Raw genomic sequence first — 26,626 nt, 5'->3', positions numbered from 1 at the left:
TCCTGGTAATCTTGAATCAGAATAAGTTCCTCTTGCAGCATCTCTTCTCTTCTCTGATGATGAGGGCGGGGCTATAACCTGTCACTCACATGAGATCAGCCAATAGCAAACCACAACCATCCAATCAATTCCTGCCCAACATTTCAAAATGTTGAAAAAAGCCAAAAGCCTTTTCACTGGGATATACAGTACATCACAACAGGGGAGAAAAGAATAAGAGCTTATAGAATATGAATTAAGGTCTGAATAAGAAATCAAAGCTGTTCCTGGTCGTATTGTTAGTGGCTGTGTACGGGACACATGTAGTATTTCAGCAAGGGTCTGAAATGAACACTTGCCAAGCAGAAAATGCAAGTAAAGATTGTGGATTTGAATATACAACATGTGCTAACCATCTTCTCAAATTTGTAATGAGAAAAAGAGGAGCTTTAGGGTCTTCCTGCAGTTTTCTGACCAATTAAAAGCTCTATGGTTTAACATTTGAATTTAAAATTAAAGAAATGAAGACTGCCATAGATATTTATGGAAGCTTGTTTCTGCCACAGGATTTAAAAAATATAAAGGGTAATGGCACTTTTTTTGTGTGCAATTTTTCTTACCACCACAGGAAAAAGTAAACTTAAAAAAAGGTAATTTCGGATTTTATCTCGCAACTCTGAGTTCATTTTTATTTTTTCGAGTTGTGAGGGGAAAAGTCGCGATTACTTTTTTTTATAATTCTGTGACGGAAATAATCTTCAGTATTAGTATTGTAATGTCCTGTAAAATGTCTCAATCCCTGCTGAGGAAACAAGACAACAAAGTTGCACTGGCATATATTTAAGAAAAAATCATGCATGTTCTTGTTTTTGGTTTGAAAATGAGTCTGGCCATAAATTAAATCCCCAAGTGCAAAAAAACGCCATACATACATTTTCCGCATGATAATGTGAAGCACATGCAGACCATCCAAAGTTTAGTTAATACAGGCACACAACCAGTACATTATTCAGTATCCAAATGTTACATCTGTGGTGAGATTAAAATTCAAGGACATTTGGGAACAAAATGTGTAGTGGCTAATTTTTCTTTATTAACATGAAACCGTATGGAGTGATGCATGTCAGAGACCTTCTGCTTGACAAACTCCTATACTACTGTAAGTGGTCACATTTGTTTAGTATTAAAAGCAAATACAGTAACACTTATTACGTTTGACAGCTGCATTACTGTATTGTACCATGTTCATATATCTGGACACATGAACTTACTGTTTGGCAGTAGGGCAATACAGAACTTAAAAACAACTATGACAATAAGTTATTTGACAGTATTCATGTTTTTGTGTGACATTCAATGAATAAACAAACTATATTTAATTACTAGATAGTATTAACGCGATTGTAGCACTTTTACAACAAAGAGTATCTTGTTTTTAATCAGTGTACACGTGCTCGCGATGACGGAATGACGTGTTTTAATTAGCCTAATGCTAGATTCACCTCGAATCTGAGGCCATTCTTACCTGGAAAGGACGTGAAACACGACAATGGATGATAACGCATTGGTTTCCCGAATAAATCTGTCGACTGCTCCTCTTAAAAACACAGTAAACTCCCAGAGCCGTTTAATAATGTTTTTCAACGGCACTGTAAAAAAACACATACGCGGAAGCCACGCCCACAGACCGAAATCACGACGTCACGTTCTAAAAAGTACCCACTGTGACGTCACGGCTGCTCGTGATTTCAGTCTGTGGGCGTGGCTTCCGCGTATGTGTTTTTTGTATATAAAGACTCGATTTGCTCATTCTGCATCACTTTGCCTCTTCTGCAGTTCAGTTCATACTTTAAAAATGGGACAGCGAATTTCATGTTGTTGTGCGAGTGACTGTGTCAGTGTGATCAGTTTACAGGACTGTACACTACAACAACAACCAGACACTAGTACAGAGGAAACGCATCATCCACAAACAGTAGGTGGGGGGAAAGCATGGGGGAAAGTCAAGGAGAGCAAAAAGAGAAAGTGTCTCTCCTTACTTTGGAAAGCTGGAAAAATATTCCAGAAGAGCAGCTCAGGTCAGGGTGATAAAGAGGAGGCTGTTGGACCAACTGCGAGGAGGACTGATGGTAAATCACAAGAACACACACACTTATTTGTATGTTTTTGGGAGAATGTACATAGTCAAAGTCTGTATGACTTAAGTGTTACCGTATAACATTACATGCACAAGCAAGTCACCTGGCTGGAGTGAGGTTGAATGAATAAATAACTAATTTTTATTTTCATGCTTATTGTTACACGAGATGCACTTTTTAGAAACTTCTTAAATCTAAACAGCCTTTGTGTGGTTCATTAAAATCACTAAATGATAGAAAATAAAGAAAAACAACAGCACTGTCTATGTTTTACATATCCAGGACGATTCTGACATGCATTTCCCTGTAAAATTATCAAGATCCCATTACAGTTACTGGTCCAATAAAATATATGTTAGAAGTTCACTCACTTGGAGATATGTGCATGATTTTCAATTCATAAGTCTTGTTATTTAGCACAAAATGTGGTATGAGACTTTATACATGGGCATTATGTGATACACTTTCATTGAATATTTTCATGCATTGCATTTAGAAAGAAATTGCTATTTATTAGGCTACCTCACATTTTTATTGGTGTTGCGTGCTGCCATTTGTGAATTTACTCATGAATATTAATGATTCGCCTCTTTAGATCAGACTTCTCAGCATATCACTGGCAGTGAACCTGAAGATGATGACTACTGGTTTGATGGCGGCTTCCAAGATTTAATCTGCAGTTTCCCTGCCGTCCGTACCAGTGTCAGAGTGAAGGAACTGTTCACTGGTCACTCTGAAGACGATGGTTACTGGTGTGACGGCAGCTTCCAGGATTTAGTCGGGGGATTTGTCTGAATGTTGTGCTGCGCAAACCTCCAGGCTTTTCATCTGTCCGATCCTATAACCTCGAGTGCTGACCGTCAAGCTTCAGTCTGAGACTCTGAAGTGAGTGAGTGATGGAGTCAATCGAGCAGGAGCTGTGTGTGTGTGTGTGTGTGTGTGTGTGTGGTTGGGGCTGAGCTGACTGCTACCAACCACGTCCATAGGTGGCGGATAATGGACAATAATTTAATTAAAATTCATTACATTTATATATGGCTTTTCTCGGCACTCAAAGCGCTTAACATAGAAGGGGGGATCTCCTCAACCACCACCAATGTGCAGCTCCACCTGGATGATGCGACGGCAGCCATATTGCGCCAGAACGCCCACCACACACCGGCTTACTGGTGGAGAGGAGACAGAGATGAAGCCAATCAGTGTATGGGGATGATTAGGAGGCCATGATGGACAGGGGCCACTGGGCAAATTTGGCCAGGACGCCGGGGTTACACCCCTACTCTTTCGAAAGACATCCTGGGATTTTTTTGTGACCACAGAGAGTCAGGACCTCGGTTTAACGTCTCATCCGAAGGACGGCGCTCTTTGTCAGTATAGTGTCCCTGTCACTACACTGGGGCGTTAGGACCCACACAGACCACAGGGTGAGCGCCCCCTACTGGCCTCACTAACACCTCTACCACCTTTTCTCAGGAGTCTCCCATCCAAGTACTAACCAGGCTCAGCCCCGCTTAGCTTCAGTGGGCAACCAGTCTTGGGCTACAGGGTGATATGCCTGCTGACAGGACAACCCTTCAGATATAAAGGTAAGCTATGAAATAAGGTGATCCCCAGTCGAATAAGTAGCCGTGGACCAACAGAGGAGGACTAGCAGGTATGGAGGGACTAGTGGCATCACTAGATCCGCTGCAAAAACTCTGCCAATGATACTCCTCGACATGGCGAGTGCAGTCCGCCATCAACTATACAACTACTGCTGCCTCCACCGCTCTGTGGGTCGTCTTCCGTGAGCATCTCATCTCCTCAAGACAAGGCACACCGAGAGGCAGGCTCAACAGGCCGAGACCTGGCTGTCACAGAATGGTCAAAAGTGAAGCGAGGATACAAGTGCGGAAAATAAGGATGTTTATTAAGTAAATAAAAGGAAATGCCAAAACTACAAACAAAAACTACCCCGTGGGGGAAAACAAGAGAGGTCTCAGGCAAGAACAGGAAACATGGACAACGAACCAGCACTGGACTGCAAACACAGGGAGACTACATAGGGAGCAAACAAGCTCTGTCACCAACCAGAATAACCCAGAACGAAGTGACAGAACCCTAACACTGGCAGCCCCCTGCAACTCTGGTTGTCCAGAGTGAACTCCTGCCACTGGAAACTGGATTCTGGAGTGAAGCTGTGAAGATAGAGTCTGTATGACGGGGTAAATGTGAGGGAGGCAGGTCTTGGATCAGACTGAGCCCTGCACGGAGACGGCACAAGCGGGATGGTCGTTGTGTGGACGGGTTGGAACTGCGATCGAGCTTAACCTCCGTCCTGTGCAGGTAGGAGTGAAGCAGGGGTGTGTACTGGCTCCAGTGATCTTCAGCCTCTTCCCTCAGCCCCGACGAGGGTGTTTGCCTACAGTTTCATCTGTACGGGAACCTCTTTAACCTCCGCCGCCTGCAAGCCATCACCAAGACCACCACCACCACAATTCACGAACTGCAATACGCTGATGACTGTGCCCTCGTAGCCTACAGTGCTACCGCAATGCAGCACACACTGGATGTAGAATGCACAGTGTACCAAGCTTGTAGCCTACAAGTCAACATCCAAAAGGCCGAGATCATTGCACAGACCGTGCTCCCCACCCCTACACCCCCTGAATTCTACATCCATGGCACACCAGTAAAGGTTGTTCAGCACTTCTGCTACCTCGGAAGCATCCTAACCCCTGCCTCATAGACAACGAGATCCAGGCATGCATAAACCTCGCCTCCTCTGCCTTTGGTAGACTTCGATCTCGAGTCTGCGTTAATAAAGATCTCCGTACCTTCACCAAAGCGGCCGTCTACAAGGCTGTCTGCGTTTCCACCCTGCTGTGGTGCAGAAGCTTGGACTCCCTACCGCAGGCATATTCGGTGTCTCGAGGGCTTTCACCAGTGTTGTAGTCGAGATCAGCTCACTCGAGTCCGAGTCAGGACCGAGTTCAGAGTATGTCGAGTCCGAGTCGAGACCGAAACCAGAGACCTCAATCTGATTAACGTTTTAGTTACGGAGGACGTGCACAAGAGTCACGAGATTTGGTTTTCTCTGTGACGCTTTTATCCTACGTTGTAAACAGTACATATTAAAATAACACAGTTGAGACAAATGTAGTATGTGACTTTCTGGAAAGCGGGATCACTACAGGCGGATGGCAGGTGGACACAGCGTAAAACAGAAGCGAGAGCAGGCGGGTCACGGGTGTGGGAGAGCACATGGCAGGGGCGCGGGATGAAAACAATTGTCCCTTTCAGACTTGTACACTGAACTAACTAAGCATTATCTCTCAAAATGCTGAAATTTTATGCATAATAGAAATTATGAGTTCTTAATCTTACCTTTCTTTGTGTTTTCACTCCACATGAGATTGGAAATTGGAAGTTGCTCCCTTTGCTTCTTTAATTGATGTACGCAGAATTTACATGTTTCAGAATTCTTTTTCGGAGTCTTATTGCATATCTCTTTGTGGCTCTTATAGGCAAACTGAATAATGGATGATGTAGCAGACATAGTTGAGCTAGAGGCTCATGATATGAGTCCTGCTGCCTTTGCGTTAACGTTAGTCTCGAGTCATGCGCAGTTGCGCACAAGAAAATCACCAATCATTGGACGTGTCAAACAAACATAAATTTAAATAAATATTAAAATACAGTAATAATCATGAAATATTTTGAATTGGACTCGAGTGGACTCGGGAATAAGTCAAAGTCCTAATATGTTCGAGTACGAGTCAATACCAAGTCTGAATGCACACGAGTCCATGACAAGACCAAAACCATTATAATATGGTCTCGAGACCGAGTCCGAGAACGAGTCTCGAGTACTACAACACTGGCTTTCACATCAGATGCCTCCCGCGCATACCAGGTGTCACATGGAAAGATAAAATCCCCCACACGGACATCCTACAGCGCACCAACTCCAGCAGCATGGAGACAACCCTGGCTAGGCGGCAACTGTGATGGGTTGGACATGTTATCCGCATGCCCTCCCACCGCCTACCCCGGCAGATCCTCTATGGGCAGATATCCGCAGCCAACAGGAGACCCGGGGGTCAGAAGCGTCGCTACACGGACCACCTCAAGGGGACCCTGAAAATCTGTGGCATCAACCCTGGAGCCCTGGAAACAACAGCTGCCAACCGTCAGGCATCGAGCTCTGCATGCGTTTCATGCCCTACAGATCGAATCGCAGATCGGATTTTTAAGCCAGTTTAATGTAATTTAAGTTGAAATGACTCAAACATCCAAGTTGATTGTACTTAAAAATTTAAGGCAGCAACTTTTTTTTGTACAGTGTGGAATTAATGGCCATGTGACGTGGCGTCCACCAGCCCATTCGCTGCTTTCTTAATCATTTCTTTATTGCTGTTAATAGCTGATAATTGTTGCAAATAAAAATACATTTTATAATATAGTTTTAGTGTGTGTTTCCTCTCTGATCTCAACTTTGAAAACTTTAGATTTATGGCTTAGATTTTCTTGCAGTTTTAGAGATAAATGTGCTTTTGAAAATATATATCTCATATAAAAGTATTTTTGTGCAGTTTTCATAACAACAAACGTAAAATTCTGTAACTTTAAGTTAACTTTTAAAAAAAAACTTTGTCGTCTTTGAAAAGAGATCAAACTTTAGTCTGTTACTCTAAAGCATTCAAGATGTATCACAGTTTAAGTTGGACATTACATTTTCAGGTCTATTCTCTAAAAGTGAATGGATTATGAATACAGCGTAAATATAATTTAGTACCATAAAATTTCCTAAAAATACAAAATATTAAATAAAAAACATTAGCGAACTAAGACATAGTATATTAATTTCATTGAAAAATAAATAAAAAATCTGTAATTTTTGACTGACAAGCTTTAGGGTCCCGGTCAAAACGCCTCCTCGAAAGTGTGTGTATTTGTTGACTGCAATGTTTTTCACCTCATCCTACAAAAGGGCAAATATTTAATAAATCTAAACCTCACATTTTGCAACTTTAATCGCTTCAGCTTCTCTCCAGGTCTCAGGTTTCACAGCATTTTCAAAACCACATACTGAGCAGCTGCTCAAGGTTTTCTTCCTGCTGTTCTGGTATCACATCTGCACGCGTGTGTGTGTGTGTGTGTGTGTGTGTGTGTGTGTGTGTCTATGTCTCAGTGCGTGTGTGTGTGCGCGTACGTGCGTGTGTGTGAAAGAGAGAGAGAGAGAGAGTGTGTGTGTGTGTGTGTTTGTGTGAGAGAGAGAGAAAGAGAGAGAGTGTGAGTGAGTGAGTGTGTGTGTGTGTGTGTGTGTGTGTGTGTGTGTGTGTGTGTGTGTGTGTGTGTGTGTGTGTGTGTGTGCCAGCCTGCATCAATAGAGCCCCAGAGACAGGAAGTAGATAGTGTTCTTGGGCTGCAGAGTCTTTGGCTGTAAAGGTTTTCTTCGGCTTGGCTTTTGACCCTCGTCCAGAGAGAGAGAGAGAGAGAGACACACACACACACACACACAGCCAACAGACTCTGATTGGTCAAGCCAACACACAGTCAAAAGCAGACGCTAAACGTTTTCTCAAACTCGGGTCCAAGAAAAATAACATTTGTGCAACTCAACATGTTTTACAGACTCTGCTCAGATCTGTGTTTGATAGATGGATAATAAATGAATACATAATTAACAACAGCCATTGGTATTTAGAAAGACCTTTTTAAAAATGTGTGGTCCAGGAATAAAGTCGTAAGATCTTGTGATAGTTTGGCATGAGTCTATTCACTTTTGTAATAATATGAACTTGATAAAGAGAGAGATGTCGACTTCCAAGACAATAAAGTCCATCGGCACTGGCAAACAATAAGGAACTCTGTATTGTTCTACAACATAAAGGTCAAGGGCATTAACTGATTTATGGGAGTTTCATGGAAGTAATTCTTAGACAAAAATACCCTTGTGTGATTCCTGTTTTGTTCAGAGTAAAAGGCTTCCGTTAATAGTCCCGATGCCTTTATTCTGCGCAGGAAGTCTTGAACTAACAATAGAAACACACGGTAAGGATGCAGACTGGTTTGGTTCATGTCCTTCACTGATATTAAAGGTACAATATGTAAGAAATTTGTAATAAAATATCCAAAAATCACTTGCACAGTGTGATATATTTCCTGCAGTTGTGTACTTACAATATCCCAAAAGTTCCCAAAGATTTTTAATTTCAGAGAAATTCCAATTTAAAATAATGGCTCGTCCCAGAAAACCTGTTCACTGTCGCCTGTCACTGACGTAATATCCGCGTTATCCCTGGTTTCCATTCGCGCTGCCATAGTAACCATAGCGACAGACGTGAACAACAGCGTAATATTTAGCGGCACGCTCACGCTGTTGTTGTTTCATTCAAATATTATGAACATGGCAAGCAAACATTTGGAAAAAAATATTTGGACGCCGAGAGCTAGCGTCTGCGACTAACTTCCACTCGACAGAGACGCCGAGAGCTAGCGTCCGCGACTAACTTCCACTCGACAGAGACGCCGAGAGCTAGCGTCCGCGACTAACTTCCACTCGACAGAGACGCCGAGAGCTAGCGTCCGCGACTAACTTCCACTCGACAGAGACGCCGAGAGCTAGCGTCTGCGACTAACTTCCACTCGACAGAGACGCCGAGAGCTAGCGTCCGCGACTAACTTCCACTCGACAGAGACGCCGAGAGCTAGCGTCCGCGACTAACTTCCACTCGACAGAGACGCCGAGAGCTAGCGTCCGCGACTAACTTCCACTCGACAGAGACGCCGAGAGCTAGCGTCCGCGACTAACTTCCACTCGACAGAGACGCCGAGAGCTAGCGTCCGCGACTAACTTCCACTCGACAGAGACGCCGAGAGCTAGCGTCTGCGACTAACTTCCACTCGACAGAGACGCCGAGAGCTAGCGTCCGCGACTAACTTCCACTCGACAGAGACGCCGAGAGCTAGCGTCCGCGACTAACTTCCACTCGACAGAGACGCCGAGAGCTAGCGTCCGCGACTAACTTCCACTCGACAGAGACGCCGAGAGCTAGCGTCCGCGACTAACTTCCACTCGACAGAGACGCCGAGAGCTTGCGTCCGGCGACTAACTTCCACTCGACAGAGACGCCGAGAGCTAGCGTCCGCGACTAACTTCCACTCGACAGAGACGCCGAGAGCTAGCGTCCGCGACTAACTTCCACTCGACAGAGACGCCGAGAGCTAGCGTCCGCGACTAACTTCCACTCGACAGAGACGCCGAGAGCTTGCGTCCGGCGACTAACTTCCACTCGACAGAGACACCGAGAGCTAGCGTCCGCAACTAACTTCCACTCGACAGAGACGCCGAGAGCTTGCGTCCGGCGACTAACTTCCACTCGACAGAGACGCCGAGAGCTAGCGTCCGCAACTAACTTCGGCTCGACAGAGACGCCGAGAGCTAGCGTCCGCGACTAACTTCCACTCGACAGAGACGCCGAGAGCTAGCGTCCGCGACTAACTTCCACTCGACAGAGACGCCGAGAGCTAGCGTCCGCGACTAACTTCCACTCGACAGAGACACCGAGAGCTAGCGTCCGCAACTAACTTCGGCTCGACAGAGACGCCGAGAGCTAGCGTCCGCAACTAACTTCGGCTCGACAGAGACGCCGAGAGCTAGCGTCCGCGACTAACTTCCACTCGACAGAGACGCCGAGAGCTAGCGTCCGCGACTAACTTCCACTCGACAGAGACGCCGAGAGCTAGCGTCCGCGACTAACTTCCACTCGACAGAGACACCGAGAGCTAGCGTCCGCGACTAACTTCCACTCGACAGAGACCCCGAGAGCTAGCGTCCGCGACTAACTTCCACTCGACAGAGACGCCGAGAGCTAGCGTCCGCGACTAACTTCCACTCGACAGAGACACCGAGAGCTAGCGTCCGCAACTAACTTCCACTCGACAGAGACACCGAGAGCTAGCGTCCGCAACTAACTTCCACTCGACAGAGACGCCGAGAGCTAGCGTCCGCGACTAACTTCGACTCGACAGAGACGCCGAGAGCTAGCGTCTGCGACTAACTTCCACTCGACAGAGACGCCGAGAGCTAGCGTCCGCGACTAACTTCCACTCGACAGAGATGCCGAGAGCTAGCGTCCGCGACTAACTTCGACTCGACAGAGACGCCGAGAGCTAGCGTCCGCGACTAACTTCCACTCGACAGAGACACCGAGAGCTAGCGTCCGCGACTAACTTCCACTCGACAGAGACGCCGAGAGCTAGCGTCCGCGACTAACTTCGACTCGACAGAGACGCCGAGAGCTAGCGTCCGCGACTAACTTCCACTCGACAGAGACACCGAGAGCTAGCGTCCGCGACTAACTTCCACTCGACAGAGACGCCGAGAGCTAGCGTCCGCGACTAACTTCCACTCGACAGAGATGCCGAGAGCTAGCGTCCGCGACTAACTTCGACTCGACAGAGACGCCGAGAGCTAGCGTCCGCGACTAACTTCCACTCGACAGAGACACCGAGAGCTAGCGTCCGCGACTAACTTCCACTCGACAGAGACGCCGAGAGCTAGCGTCCGCGACTAACTTCGACTCGACAGAGACGCCGAGAGCTAGCGTCCGCGACTAACTTCCACTCGACAGAGACACCGAGAGCTAGCGTCCGCGACTAACTTCCACTCGACAGAGACGCCGAGAGCTAGCGTCCGCGACTAACTTCCACTCGACAGAGACACCGAGAGCTAGCGTCCGCGACTAACTTCCACTCGACAGAGACGCCGAGAGCTAGCGTCCGCGACTAACTTCCACTCGACAGAGACGCCGAGAGCTAGCGTCCGCGACTAACTTCCACTCGACAGAGACGCCGAGAGCTTGCGTCCGCGACTAACTTCCACTCGACAGAGACGCCGAGAGCTAGCGTCCGCGACTAACTTCCACTCGACAGAGACGCCGAGAGCTAGCGTCCGCGACTAACTTCCACTCGACAGACGCCGAGAGCTAGCGTCCGCGACTAACTTCCACTCGACAGACGCCGAGAGCTAGCGTCCGCGACTAACTTCCACTCGACAGAGACGCCGAGAGCTAGCGTCCGCGACTAACTTCCACTCGACAGAGACGCCGAGAGCTAGCGTCCGCGACTAACTTCCACTCGACAGACGCCGAGAGCTAGCGTCCGCGACTAACTTCCACTCGACAGACGCCGAGAGCTAGCGTCCGCGACTAACTTCCACTCGACAGAGACCCACTTACATGAGCTTTATTAGACAGGTGAGCAAATGTACATAAAATGAATCAATGTTATATAGCTCAACATGATGAAATGTTAGAATATGATCAGTATGTTATTCTAATGTTGATCTAGCGTACCGCTAGTCTCATACAGACAAACTAACACACAGAATAACATTATAACTTTAACACACTCAGATGCAGTTTAGTGTGATAGTGTAGAGCGAGTGAACAGCGCTGCGTTACCTCACAAGCTTCATTCGTCTAATAAACTGTCCTGTGTGAGTATTAATACAGCACTTGCGGGTAGTTCGGCAGATTAATGTCCTTATTCCTTTATATCCGCGGGACTCGCGTGTGGCGCTGATATCTGTCTCTCATTAGCACTCGCGCTCTGCTTCACACCACAGTCATGATAAACACATCAGTGTATTCACTCATCCATAAACATTATTAGATCAACAGCTTGACGACAAGTTCCATAATTTCGCTGGAATGAACGTACACCTTTGTTATTGTAAGAGGTTAGCGACCCCTAGCGGCGAATTTTTTTTACATATTGTATCCATAATATTTATTTTCTTAATGGTCCACATTTTCAGATGCATCCACAGTACATCGCAGTGTCGACTGGGTTTCTTTCTCTCTTCTCCTTTACACTGTTTTCACAGAAGTAGCTTCACTTTTCTGAGACATGTTTGTGTTGTTGGTGTGGCTGTGATTATCAGAGGACGTGAAGTCCGTTTCCCAGCAGATCACACACACACGTCACGACCACAGGAACTGAACATGATCCACTACAATTTGACAACCACAAAGTGGTTATAATAATGCAATGGCATTCATACATTTAAAGTGCTTCTTAAGAGATACTCTTTATTATATTATATTATGTTATGTTACATTATATTATATTATAATATTTAGACTATATTATATCTTATATAGTGCTGGGCAATGATTAATCACAAAATAACAGTTTGTGTTTACATAATATAATATATGATATAATATATATATATATATATATATATATATATATATATATATATATATAATACTAGTATAATATATTATAATATTATATTATTTAGCCTATATTATATTAATGAGCTATTATGTCCCCAAACACTACTTTAGATGTGTGTGATTTTAAACTGGGTCTCTTTAAAGCTGGTCCAGCCCTCATCACACTCTCTGTACTCAGTATGTAAGTGTGTTCGTGAGTTTAGTTTCTCTTCACACACACACACACACACACACACACACATCTGTCGGATCCGCCCGCTCCACATCCACTTCTCCTCGATAATGGGCATTTTTCTCAGGCAGAACATCTGTGCTCTCTGAACGCTGCAGTGCAAAGAAGACTTTGCCTCGTGGATGTGTATCGCGTGCGCTCGAGGTCTCTCCCCGCGTGACATTACCGCTTCACTGTGTGGAGAGACTATGTGTTCTTCAGGATGGGTGCGAACAATGGCAAACACTATGGAAGTGAAGGTATGCGATCTTTTCCCTGAGAACTTTTATGCGATGCATCTTATTTTCTATTATTTTTTAGCAACTGTCATGCACTGGTGTCTTCTGGTTTTGGTTGTTGTAAAAATAATTTGTAATGTAGGAAAGATAGCCTATCTATAGCTGCTTCTGATGAGTTGTAATAAATTAAGCCAATTTTGATCATGTCTAATGTCTCTCAGCTAAAAGGGAGGTGGATTGTGCAGCTTTGTTCATTTTTTTAATTTTTTTTTTTTAAATTTAATAGTAAAAAGTAAAATTAATGATGAAAATGGTACAAACAAAGTGTAGCCTAGCCTATTAAAACACGGCTAAATTCATGCGATGTGGCTGTAGTGATTGAAGCTGCATATGTAGGCTACTAATTTTAGTTACACCCATAAAACGTGGTATTTCAAAAAAATAATACCTGACAGACACAGAAGTCATCCCGAGACGAGACACCTGCCTCTAAAACAGCCAAAAACAGTCTGTAACTCGCGCACTTGTTATGAATAGAAAGGCTGCGTTAGGGGGCGTGGTTACTTGGGAAACATGTCTGGGTCATAGCTACGGCCACGCCCACAGCACGCTACCAACCACGCCCATCCCCAAAAACGATTCACAGACCACGCCCACTATTACATCAAATACAACCGCGACGCAGGATTCCCTCCTTTGCCATTTTTCTTGGAGTTTAGTCAATTTAATTCTTCAACTCTTCAGTAGGCTACTTGTTGAAGCCTCTTAAACATTGTTCTTTCAACAACTCTCTTATTTCTAAATGTCATATCCTGAAGTTTGCTAAAGTGAAGTTTTAGTATAATTGAGATTCAATAGTTTTTATTATTATTTTCTCCATTTTTATTTTATACTAATTTTATTTTGTTTGTGTCATTTTTACAATTTTTTTGTGCTATTTTAATTTCAGTTTTAGTTATTTTAGTAGCCTAAATAAAATTAAACAAAATGAAAATGAGAACAGTTGGCATCAAGATTATGATCAGATTTATATTTTATTTCAAAGGGAGATATTTGCTTTTAAAGAAATCGCTTTTTAAGGACTACAACAAACGGCTGGTAGGAACTACACGACATTCCTCCCGGGTTAGTGACATCACCAACCCTAGAATTTGCATAAACCCCGCCCCCGGGACACGATTTATAGATTATCAAGACAGAATATGCTAATCAATGACTAGAAGATAACTACACGTAAGCTTCATAAATTCATCAACTAACCATTCAGAAATGTCCTGTTGCTTCTACATGTTGTCACTTCTTCTTGAGTCTCTACATCATTGTCTGACTCCGGTTTGAACATAAAAGGCTAAAAGTTTTTGAAATTTTCAGTGCATGTGTGTGTGAGCGCTCTTGTAGCTCCGCCCCCTGTGCCGGGAGCAGCAGCTCATTTGCATTTAAAGGGACCGACACAAAACGGTGTGTTTTTGCTCACCCTCAAAAAGTGACAACTTTAACATGCTATATAATAATATCTGTGGGGTATTTTGAGCTAAAACTTCACACACACACTCTGGGGACATCAGGCTTATTTTACATCTTGTGAAAGGGCATTATCCCACCCCTTTAAAAACCCTGGCTTAGGGTTAACATGAACTGGATTTACTTCCCTATCTACTTCTTTCAAGAAGTCATCAGTCATGACGAATATTCAGAGTGGCATCCGGGTCGCAACTTTCTCTGAGATGAATGAAAATGCTAACGGAAAACTTTCTCCAGTTAGCCAATTATAGACTTCCTCGGTCTGAACACTGGAAATAAGGGGAGCGTTTGGGAAACCTGTGTGGAAACAGTCATTATTGGTGCGACTTCATGTGGTTCCCCTAGTGGCACAGAAGAGATGTTGCTGTTCTGATCCCTGAACTGTGGATATTTACAAACACATGGGTTTTTATGATGTGTCTGCACAGATGTTTATGCAGCAACTCAACACATGTGGCCTATAGTTTACATCTACCATCGACATCTGTCTTGAGTGATTCGATCAGTGCTTTACCTGATCAGTGTCTCAATGCATCAACACCTGTGAGTGTGTGTGACTGGTGTATAGTGGATTTCACACTACTGTACATCAGTGTTGAAAAGCGATTCAAGCTGAATATCCTTGTCGTTTTCTCTATGATTTGAATTGATCTGCTCGTGGTTCGCTCTGCAAGTTCTTGTGTGTTCATCCAACATAAAAAAAAAAAAACATGTTTTCTTCGGACCACCGTGATCTAAGCAGGTGCGCAGTATTTGTGTAAAACACATGTTTGAAACTTAGAATTCACTTCTCGCTCGTTGCAACTGTTTAAATGCAATAACTCCTGATCCTGCTGTAATATGGTATTTAGTGCACACATGTGATTGTGTTTATAGTGCTTAATTGCTAATGAAACATTCGGTAACTCTAATTACCGCTCATAAATATATTTGCATCTAGGACTCCGGACCCCTGATTTTGAGTCTCTCTCCAGGCTTTGCGTAAGCACAGGAAACATATGAAAGCTTTTGAGAAGTTGTTTTCCAGACCAGAAAACAATTATGTCTCCCCTCAGCCTTGGCTCTTTAGATAACTCAGTTTCTGCTGGGGCTCGAGTGTCCAGTGCTGTTCAACTCCCGGCCCTCGTGCTGCTCGTGTGCTGTAGGTGTCGGATAAGGACACGGATCTGAACTTCCTAACCCTAATGAAATAAAACAACTGTCTATAATACTGGACCCAGTTGCAGCCGTTCCAAACAGTTTGCAATTTAAAGCAGTAAAAACAAGCATCAAACTGTTCTTTGACTCTTTCTACCCCGTTTAGGTTCCAAAAGGTTGTTTTTCTGCAGCAATGAATCATTTTTGGTTCCCTAAATAACCTTTCGGTGAACAGTCCATCCTAAAGTCCAGCTTTTAATGTTGTTTATGTGTCTATGTGGTGTTTTTAATATGCTTTAACACAAATCATGTGTAAGTTCATAAGTCGACAGCATTGCTGAGTATTTTCTGCTTAAAACTGCAGTGAACCAAACACAGTCTCAAAAACACGGTGTGAAATCGCTGGTGTTTCTGACGTCACACACTACCTTGTAACCAATCAGATCAACGTGTGATCGTCCACCAGTGGATCTCTGAGTGAGTGAGTGAGTGGAGGCGGGGCTCATTTGCATATTCATAGAACCGCACATACTAAATGAGGCAAGGGTGTCGAGTTACATTCAAGATATTTTAAGCCATTTTTTTCAAGAAAAAAACGAGATAGATGAGATTTAAGTGATATAATTATTGACTACAAACTTTGACTACTTTAAAAGAACCTTTTTTTTTTCTCGGTGTGAAGAACATATTAATGATCTAAAGAACCTTTTTTTCCACTATAAAGAGCCTTTTGTGCAACGGGAAGCTTCCATGGATGTTGAATGTTCTTCATGAAAGCATCCCAGACTCTGCGGCCCACAAAGATGATCTGGACAAGATCACCAGCACCATTACTATCGTTTGCTTTGCAGATGCTCCCTGGGTTTGATTGATATTCTTACAGTTTTAAGACTCACTTAAGAGTCCAAATACATTTTGTGGCCACTGGAAAGACTGTCTTTTTATAAATGTAGAGTCTGTATTGTCTGTGAATGGGTATAAATCAAGGCGAATGTGTGCTCTGGACAGTCCTACTCATTCAGTCTCCATCTGGAATACTTAGTTTTTAGTTTTTTTTTAATCTCCATCAAGGTGGAAAAGCGCTCTTATATGACTTATGGATTAGGGTCATTGGATCAGAAGCAGGACTGGCCACTCCGGTTGTGAAAATTCGAAGGAAATCTCCTTTGCAGTCCTTTGTAATTTCTCCCTTTTCGTGATGGGAAATGTTCGGATGGCAAAGGACTGACAGCTTAATGACTCAAATTTATTTTCAAAGTCCAGCGGAGCACTTTCCTTCCTAGTTTAGTAGCAGAGAACGGAGACTTTGGGAGTTTCCAGTCGTCATTTTTACAGGTCAGAGTTCAGTCGTAGTTCAGCGCCGGTCTAGAAGGATCTCAAATCAATGATCTATTCATCCACATCAGGCACTCTCAGGGCCCTATTGTAACGCTCTGAAGCGCAAGTATCAAACGTGAAACGCAAGTAACTCTGTGGGCGGATCCCGGCGCTGTCGCTATTATACCGGCGGGATAAACGACTCTTGCGCCCGACGCAAATCTAACATGTGTTGGTCTGAAGTCGCTTCATTACTCATAGCTGTGGTTTGGGCGTAACGTGAAATAAACCAATCAGAGCGTCCTCTCACATTCCCTTTAAGAGCCGGCGCGCTTGTTCCACGGCGGATCGCTATTATAACGGCGGGTTTGCCAGCGCACGCAACTTACATGATGGTAACGGTGTTCTCAGTCTTCAGGATTTAGTTTCCTGGTTCTTGACGGATAACACACTTTACCAGATGTCCTTATATACCGATGTGTCTCGCCACTATTGACCAAACAGGTTTGATCCGTCATTACTACAATTAGCCTGAATAATTTGGATAAATATGTAATCTAGATTTATGCCTATTTTTTTCACATCTTCATGGACACCAAAATTATTTCCCTCGTGTGTGGTAATATTTTTCCTCGTAATTATGTATGGTTTGCAAAAATATGAACTGCTGCGTCTGTGTAGATGAGAGAAGCAAAGTGTGTGTGTTTTGTTCACACGCTACATTATGGCCAAGCATGCGCCCAATAGGGTTGCCACCATCAGTGTGGCAAAATAAGGGACACCCATTCACACCTAATTGTGATTTCATAATATGCAGATATAAATCCAACTAAAAACTAGTGAAAATATGTATTTTAGTCAAATAGCAAATGGTGTAGCTCTGCAGCCATCTACTAAAGTGATCATTTCTTTACTTTTAAAACGGCATTTTCCAAAAGATGGGCAAAAATCTTACACTAAACCATGTCAAATTATCCATATCCATGAACGGTAGAAATATGGGTCTTTTATAAAGTGCATTTTTTTTAACTGTTTTTGTATAAAAAAATATTTATTTATTTATTTAGCTTAAAAAAAAAAAAGATAATCCTCCTAAAACTATAAATCCTAAAAAAAAAACTATAAGGTTGTTTCAAAATTACATTTTGTTGAAACAACACAAGTGTGACGTTTCCCCCCCACACTAACATAAAAAACAGATATTATTCAAATTTATTAAAAAATTTTTTTGTAGATCTAGAAAGTGTTGTCAACCGTGCAAAGTCTCACGCCATTTGGACAAAGATCATTTTTTATTTATTTCAGCAAACGTCATTTGGGGTCAGAGACCCGAACAGCGCACGAGGGGTTAAACACGAGCAGGTTTACAGCGCATGTTCACGAGACTCAGTCGCTATAGAAACAAAGACGCTAAAATGCAATCACGCAATGAGCTTCTCTACTACGAAATTGATTTCTTTATATTTGCTATTAGTATTATCCATACTGCAAAATCCTTATGTTTTTATTCAACTATATGTGGGCCTAATGTAAAATACGGGACAAATCGCGTCCCTTATTGATTTGATACGGGACGGATCATCTTACTTGTAAATACGGGATGATTCCGTATTTTAAGGGACGGGTGGCAACCCTAGCGCCCAATATCATCTGAATAACGCGGCACTGTCTTTAGACTGTGTTTTTCCTGGTCGGTGGCGGAATTGTTTTCTGGAACTGCAGAATATCACCAGGGAACGTTTGCGCCGGAAAACGTCTCTTCTTCTCGCTGAAATCCGCATCTTGAGAAGGACCCATCTCTGTGTTTACGCCTATTTTAAAGAAAGTGTGTGTTCGCTACAATAAACATGTGATTTCTGTGCATCGTCATGCTTATATCACACATTTTAGGTCACATATGCCATTATTTGGTATTGAGTTTAGAAAACCGGCTGTAAAACATTACAAAAGCAGATCTTTCAGAAAATCTATAGAATGTAAAATGTGTACCTTGAAATGCAATGTAAGTCGCTTTGGATAAAAGCGTCTGCCAAATGCATAAATATGAAGAAAAAAGAAAAAATATCAGTGGTTTTAGCTCTCGATTCTGACTAGGAACCGTGCAGCGTCTCTTTTAGCAACAAAGCAACAGTTTCCTCATCCATTTTGATTAAGCTGAAGACTTTAAGCTTTGTGAAAGCTTTGCCTAGCAACATAAGAATAACAGCGTTGGTTCCTGGCCGTAACTGGAGGCGTGCGAAACACATGGGGTCCAGTTGAGTCACGTTCTGCTCACTACAACAGGAACCCGAGCAGATGTTCTGGATCAGGGATGTCACCGCAACATGTCGTCAGTGTTGTGTTCGGCGTGGGTCACGTCATTCTGCTTCGGAAATCGTAGTTTTCCCCCTTCATGGCAGAGGTGATAAGAGTTCATCGAGTCATTCAATGCATCAGCGGTAATCTGACGGCTTGTTTGAAAGGTCTTCACACAACAGCTTTCCTGCGACGTATGTTGGCAACGTTTCACCGTAACGCCATATAGCAACACATGACCAACACCACAGCAACTGTGAACCGCGCTTCTAAGTGTTTATCCTGCATGGAGGCTTGATAAGAGGAACTTGTTTACAGAGAAATCGGTGTTTGTGGGATGAATGCTGAGCTGGACTCATATGGAGCCACTTGTGGTTCAAGTTTATGACCTGACAGAGGACGGAGAGCCACAAACCAATTCGTGTAAATTAACACACATACACACACTCGCATCTCCTCCTACAGAACGTAAGAACGTATCCAAGGGCCTCAACTTCGTTACGGTTTGTTTCATCTTGTCGTTTGAAATGTAAAGGTTAAACTCGAAAAATTAGAATATGGTGAAAAAGTTCATTTATTTCAGTAATTCAACTTAAAAAGTGAAACTAATATATTATATAGACTCATTACATGCAAAGTGAGATATGTCAAGCATTTATTTGTTATACTTGTGATGATTATGGCTTATAGCTTATGAAAACCCCAAATTTAAAATTAGAATATTGTGAAAAGGTTTTCGCTGTAAGCCATAATCATCTAAATTAATTGTCTCATATAAATTGCGGGATAAATACAATGTGTGCTATAGAGACGCACTTCATGAGATTAGGCTGGTAAATTTCTGGAACGAGAAAACATGTGGGCGGGGCTTGATTGTGTCTGTGGGGAATTGATTGGATGGTTGTGGTTTGCCATTGGCCGATCTCATATGAGTGACAGGTTATAGCTCCGCCCACATCATCAGAGAAGAGAAGCTGCAAGAGGAACTTATTCTGATTCAAGATTACCAGGAACATGAGTTTAAAAAAGTACTGCAATATTCCATAAAAACTAAATAAGGAGTGTCCATTTGTGTTTCATGGTGACTTTAACTTCCACAGTACAATGCATCATAGAAGAAATTAACTAGCTAGTCATGACTGTTTCCCAAAATTATAGAAACTTTGTGGAGCTTTCATCATTCAAACCACAGTTCAGGAACTGTTGTTAATGACGTTGAGTAATAATGACTTATGCTAATTAATCAGTTTGTCAGATTTCTGCTGTAAGTAACAAAATAGAGGTATAGAGCTCATGTGCACTCTTGTCTTTTCATTCTCTTGACAAACTAAAAGACAATCTGTTTAGAGTGAAAGATATATATTAGCTTGAGGTTTAGGTTGATTTAAAGTCCCCCTGTAGTTAATAATTGCATTCCTTAAAACTCATCTCTGATCACCAAACTGACATATTTAAATGTTTTTTTCATTGAAATTGTTTAGTCATGCCTTAAAGTATCTTGAATGTAACTCGACACCCTTGCCTCATTCAGTATGTGGGATCAGAAACACCAGCGATTTCAAACCGTGTTTTTGAGACTGTCTTTGGTTCACTGCAGTTTTAAGCAGAAAATACTCAGCAATGCTGTCGACTTATGAACTTACACATGGTTTATCATAAAGCAGATTAAAAACACCACATACACACATAAACTACATTAAAAGCTTGATTTTCACCACAGGGGGACTTAAAATCAAAGTCTACTAACAAGAAACTACACTGCTATTCACAGGTCAAGAGCTGTTGAGATTCAGTTTGCGAATGTTCGTTGGAACTATGATTTCAGGAATCGTTGAATTATGTTGTAACCTAGTTGGTTAACGATGCTATTGGGAAACGCACCCCTGGTTGGTTAGGCGCTTTACTGGTTAGCATGGCTATGGTCATATACCAGCTACCGTATTTTCCGGACTATAAGTCGCTCCGTCCGGAGTATAAGTCGCATCGGTCAAAAAATGCGTCATGAAGAGGAAAAAAACATATATAAGTCACACTGGACTATAAGTCGCATTTATTTAGAAATTTATTTCACAAAATCCAACACATTAACAGTTATTCAGCTGCAAAATAGCATAAATAAAATTTGGTAACACTTTACAGTAAGGGTGCACTAATAAGCATTAATTCATGCTTAACTAATGCACAGATAATACTGAATTAATGTATTACTAATGATTATCTAAGCTATTCATTAATGATTGCCTCATTAGCAACTAATGAAGAGTCTGTCTGGTTAATATATTAGTTCATATATGAATTGTTATTAATTAAATATGTAATTGTGGATTAATTACATAATCACTTATTTTATTAACTAATAGTGTTCATTAATTTGTTAATTACCACAATGAGCCTAATATGCATTAATACATTATTAATTACAGCATTAGTAGTGTGTCAATTACTACAATTACTAGATGATGAGTTAATAATGATGTGCCTCAATAAGTAAAGTCACAACATAATGATCGTTAGCTAATGATTAATTAATCATTAATGACCATCACTAGAGTTTATAAAAGCTGTTTATTAAACACTGGTTTCCAAAAACATTGTAGTAATTGACACACTACTAATGCTGTAATTAATAATGTATTAATGCATATTAGGCTCATTGTGGTAATTAACAAATTAATGAACACTATTAGTTAATAAAATAAGTGATTATGTAATTAATCCACAATTACATATTTAATTAATAACAATTCATATATGAACTAATATATTAACCAGACAGACTCTTCATTAGTTGCTAATGAGGCAATCATTAATGAATAGCTTAGATCATCATTAGTAATACATGAATTCAGTATTATCTGTGCATTAGTTAAGCATGAATTAATGCTTATTAGTGTACACCCTTATTGTAAAGTGTTACCGAAAATATACCTGTGAGGCTGAATATGCTAAATTAACAATAGCCAGCGAGTCCAAAGGTTACCGGTCAGCAAGTTCACCAAGCTCCCGATCTCATTCCTCAACACTGAATCCATTGAGTTCTTCCTCGGTGTCGCTTCTGCACAACTCCGCTAACTAGAGCGCCCTCTCGTGGCTGTAGACGGTAATGTTTTCTCTTGGTTCATCTCAGCCAGTATGAATAAATTTTGATATATAAGCTGCACCTGACTATAAGTCGCAGGACCAGCCAAACTATGAAAAAAAGTGTGACTTATAGTCCGGAAAATACGGTAAGGAAGGAAATTCATGCTTTCCGGCAGTGAAAGTCAGGCTCTGAACACGGGCTTGTCCCTGCGACCGGGGGACAATAATCTTGAGATGGTGGAAGTGTTTTTGATTTATGTCTGAAGCATCTCCGTTCCAGACTGTGAATGACCACATTTTTATTACAACACCAATCCAACATTCAAATACACAAATGTTAACTAATGTATTGAACTTATTCACCCTCTTATAAAACCAAACGCAAGTAACACGCCATCAGGAATGTTTTTTGCACAGTGGCCAAAATATGTCCTAATGTACGATAGATAAATCTGTCTTGGAGGATCCCAGCGAAGCTGCAAACTCTGCCAGTGTTGGAGATACTCAAGTAACTTCTTCCATCTATTGTTCCAGTCACGGATATTGCCTTTTTCTTTCCTTGGCAGGAAGAAACGAAGGGTTTTGCTCAGTTTTGGGTAATGAGTTCCTCTCGAAATCTTTAATCATGAAAACCTCAGAGCTCACTCTGGATTAGGAAGAGGAGTTTCCTCGCTTCCAGTAACGTTTCAGTGAGTGAACGAGTGATGGGGCCAACATGTCCGATGGTACTTTTATTGCATCTGTTATAATATTGACTTACAGTGGGAAGCGCTGCACCCCACCCTTCACACCAGTGTTCCCACAGCGGCCAATGCGACTAATGCTTGCAGTCTGAGTTTAAAAACAAACACACAATGGCTATGTTTACATGCACAACTTTTCTTTCAATCGAACGGAATTAATTCCGATTGATGAATCTGATTGTAGCGTCACTACGCTATTTCTACGTTATTACCCTATTTCTACGTCATTACGCTATTTCAACGTTATTACCCTATTTCTACGTGATTGCGCTATTTCTACGCCATTATGCTATTTCTTCGTCATTATGCTATTTCAACGTAATAACGCTATTTCTACGTCATTACGCTATTTCAACATCATTACGCTATTACAACGTCATTACGCTATTTCTACGTCATTGCGCTATTTCTACGTCATTACGCTATACGTTATCACGCTATTTCTACGTCATTGCGCTATTTCTACGTCATTACGCTATTTCAATGTCATTACGCTATTTCTACGTCATTGCGCTATTTCTACGTCATTGCGCTATTTCTACGAAATTACGCTATTTCTACGAAATTACGCTATTTCTACGTCATTGCGCTATTTCTACGTCATTATGCTATTTCTACATCATTATGCTACTTCTACGTCATTACGCTATTTCGTCATCATTACGCTATTTCTACGCCATTATGCTATTTCTTCGTCATTATGCTATTTCAACGTAATAACGCTATTTCTACGTCATTAAGCTATTTCAACATCATTACGCTATTACAACGTCATTACGCTATTTCTACGTCATTGTGCTATTTCTACGTCATTACGCTATACGTTATCACGCTATTTTTACGTCATTGCGCTATTTCTACGTCATTACGCTATTTCAATGTCATTACGCTATTTCTACGTCATTGCGCTATTTCTACGTCATTGCGCTATTTCTACGAAATTACGCTATTTCTACGAAATTACGCTATTTCTACGTCATTGCGCTATTTCTACGTCATTATGCTATTTCTACATCATTATGCTACTTCTACGTCATTACGCTATTTCGTCATCATTACGCTATTTCGTCGTCATTATGCTATTTCGTCATCATTGCGCTATTTCTACGTCATTACGCTATTTCTACGTCATTATGCTATTTCGTCGTCATTACGCTACTTCTACGTCATTACGCTATTTCGTCGTCATTACGCTATTTCGTCATCATTGCGCTATTTCTACGTCATTGTGCTATTTCTATCTTTACACTATGTCATTGCACATGCGTAGTCCTTTCAGTTTCCGTTTTCAATCTGATCCAGTGTTTACATGTTCTCTCGATCGGATTAGAAAAGGAATAAACCGACCCTTTCAATCCGATGTACTGTACATTTCATTGGGATCGAGCTCAGTCGGATCGGTTAAAGTGTTTCCATGAAGGCTTTTCAGTCCGATTGAGCCGTCAATCCCATTACTAACGGACAGAGGTGTAAAGTCCAGGGGTCAGAAAGTAAAAGTCCTGCCATATGTTTATTCCACCCATGAACTCAGTCAGCTGATTTCACTAATTAGTTCTCTCTCCTGGCTGAAAAACTGTGCTAATTAGCAAATCCAGGTGATTGGAACAAAATACTGAGGAGGACTTTTACTTTCTGAACCTGGACTTTCCACCTCTGCTAACGGATTATTTGGTCACATGTAAACGCAGCCCATGTTGTTTCCATCTTTCCTTTTGTCCAGGGAAGGGAAGCTCCAGTCTCTCCTCCGATGTGAGCTCCGGCACGGATCACACACCCACCAAAGCTCCCAAGAATGTGGCTACCAGTGAAGGTAAACCATCTGGTCTTCATTATGAGCCAAACGCCTGCTCAACTCCCATTGGCTCTTCCTTTTTGCCCTCTCTCCCTCTTTATGAAATGCTTAACATGTTGGAGCAAACTCATGTGCTTGTGGGATAACCTGGAGATTGAAAACAAACTCATAACTAACAGTGAGGCCGCCGTGTGTGTGTGTGTGTGGCTGTTTTTCTCAGACAGGGTTCGTACAGATACTGTAAAATCAAATTCCTGGACTTTCAAGGACTTTTCAAGCACTACTTTTTTTCATTTTTTTTTCAAGAACTACAATCAGAGATCTCACTTAACAAACAAAATCTTTCTTTATTAACTGTTAAATTCTAAAAAAGGTAAATAAAAATAAACTAATAAAACAAAATGGTATGCAAATAAAGTGCAGCACATGCAATGACTTCGGTAACTTTATACATTGAAATTATATATTATTGCTTTCCTAATTCAAACTGATTTTTTTCGCCCATGAATATATGATTGACTTGAAGAATAAAAGCTGTACATATACCGGTGAAACTCGAAAAACTAGAATATCGTGCAAAAGTTAATTTTTATTTCAGAAATTCAACTTAAAAGGTGACACTAATATATTATATAGACTCATTACATGCAAAGTGAGATATTTCAAGCGTTTATTTGTTATAATTGTGATGATTATGGCTTACAGCTTATGAAAACCCCAAATTCAAAATTAGAATATTGTGAAAAGGTTTTCATAAGCTGTAAGCCATAATCATCAAAATTATAACAAATAAAGGCTTGAAATATCTCACTTTGCACCATAAGTTTCAGAGTTTCACCGGTATACTTGGATATTTATATGTGTAATATCACTCATAGTCATGCAAAACACTTATATCTATATATCAGACGGACTGCAGCTTTAATTTTGTGTGAAAATATTTTTTTATCAATCAAATTTCCCATATATTGTTTTTCAATAATTCAAGCACTTTCCCAGCACTTCCTCATAAAAATGTCTGTTTTCAAGGCATACATTTCAAAAAGTTCAAGTACTTTAAGCACCTTGTACGAACCCGGCTCCTCAGGATCCAGAAAGATGTGTTGACATCACAGTGGAGTGGACATCCCCACTGCATCCGCACACTGTACACACAGCTAATAAAGCAAGACAGTAAATCAGGTAATCCCTGTGTGAGTTTCCCTTGGCTCATGCATCATAGATTTTAATATACTCCAATCTGTGCAGACATATTCCACGCATCAGATTACTCTATATTAGAGATGTTTTGTAACACGATACTATCACTTACAACGTCCATTCTGGCAAACCATTTATTATATTTATCAGTGCATGTTTAAACAAACTTGTTCATTTATTGGATCCACAGCCTTTCTGGCTTCATTACCGTAAATCTTGTCTACGAAAAAGCTTGTAAATATTTTTACTGTGTTTTGGCGAGGGATCTGCCGTGAGGACTGAGTTAAACCATCACCTCGTCGCCTATCACATGCATATGTTTACAACACGATTATGTAACGCTTTAGACCAAGAATGTGAACACAGATGCGATACTCAAGCTTGATTTTACATCATTGCACTACAAAAAGTGTCAGAGCCGTATTGATAATGCAATGAAAAGGTGTTTTGAACTGTAGACATGTTCAGAGTTGAAGCCCTCCTGTGGTAAAAAATCAAGCTTTTAATGTTGTTTATGTGTCTATGTGGTGTTATTAATCTGCTTTAACACACACCATGTGTAAGTTCATAAGTCGACAGTATTTTCTGCTTAAAACTGCAGTGAACCAAAGACAGTCTCAAAAACACGGTGTGAAATCGCTGGTGTTTCTGACGTCACACACTACCTTGTAACCAATCAGATCAACGTGTGATCGTCAACCAGTGGATCTCTGAGTGAGTGAGTGAGTGAGTGGAGGCGGG

The 26,626-nt window shown here is 41.7% G+C and overlaps 1 protein-coding gene across 1 annotated transcript in view; it reads left to right on the top strand.

Annotated features, from left to right (window-relative positions):
• The first annotated feature begins 12,650 nt into the window (after positions 1 to 12,650).
• The window catches only part of LOC306992728 (F-box/LRR-repeat protein 7), a 48,531-nt gene continuing 34,555 nt past the window's right edge, over positions 12,651 to 26,626 (top strand). The window contains exons 1-2 of the mRNA XM_079601885.1: positions 12,651 to 12,820; positions 24,614 to 24,703. Of these exons, the coding sequence (XP_079458011.1) occupies positions 12,784 to 12,820; positions 24,614 to 24,703 (127 nt within the window). The 5' untranslated portion in view covers positions 12,651 to 12,783. The remainder of the gene's footprint in view (positions 12,821 to 24,613; positions 24,704 to 26,626) is intronic.

The sequence above is a fragment of the Phoxinus phoxinus genome, assembly GCF_949152265.1.
Source record: "Phoxinus phoxinus genome assembly, chromosome: 24".
NCBI classification, from domain to species: domain Eukaryota; kingdom Metazoa; phylum Chordata; class Actinopteri; order Cypriniformes; family Leuciscidae; genus Phoxinus; species Phoxinus phoxinus.
This window is presented reverse-complemented; position numbering and strand designations above follow the sequence as displayed.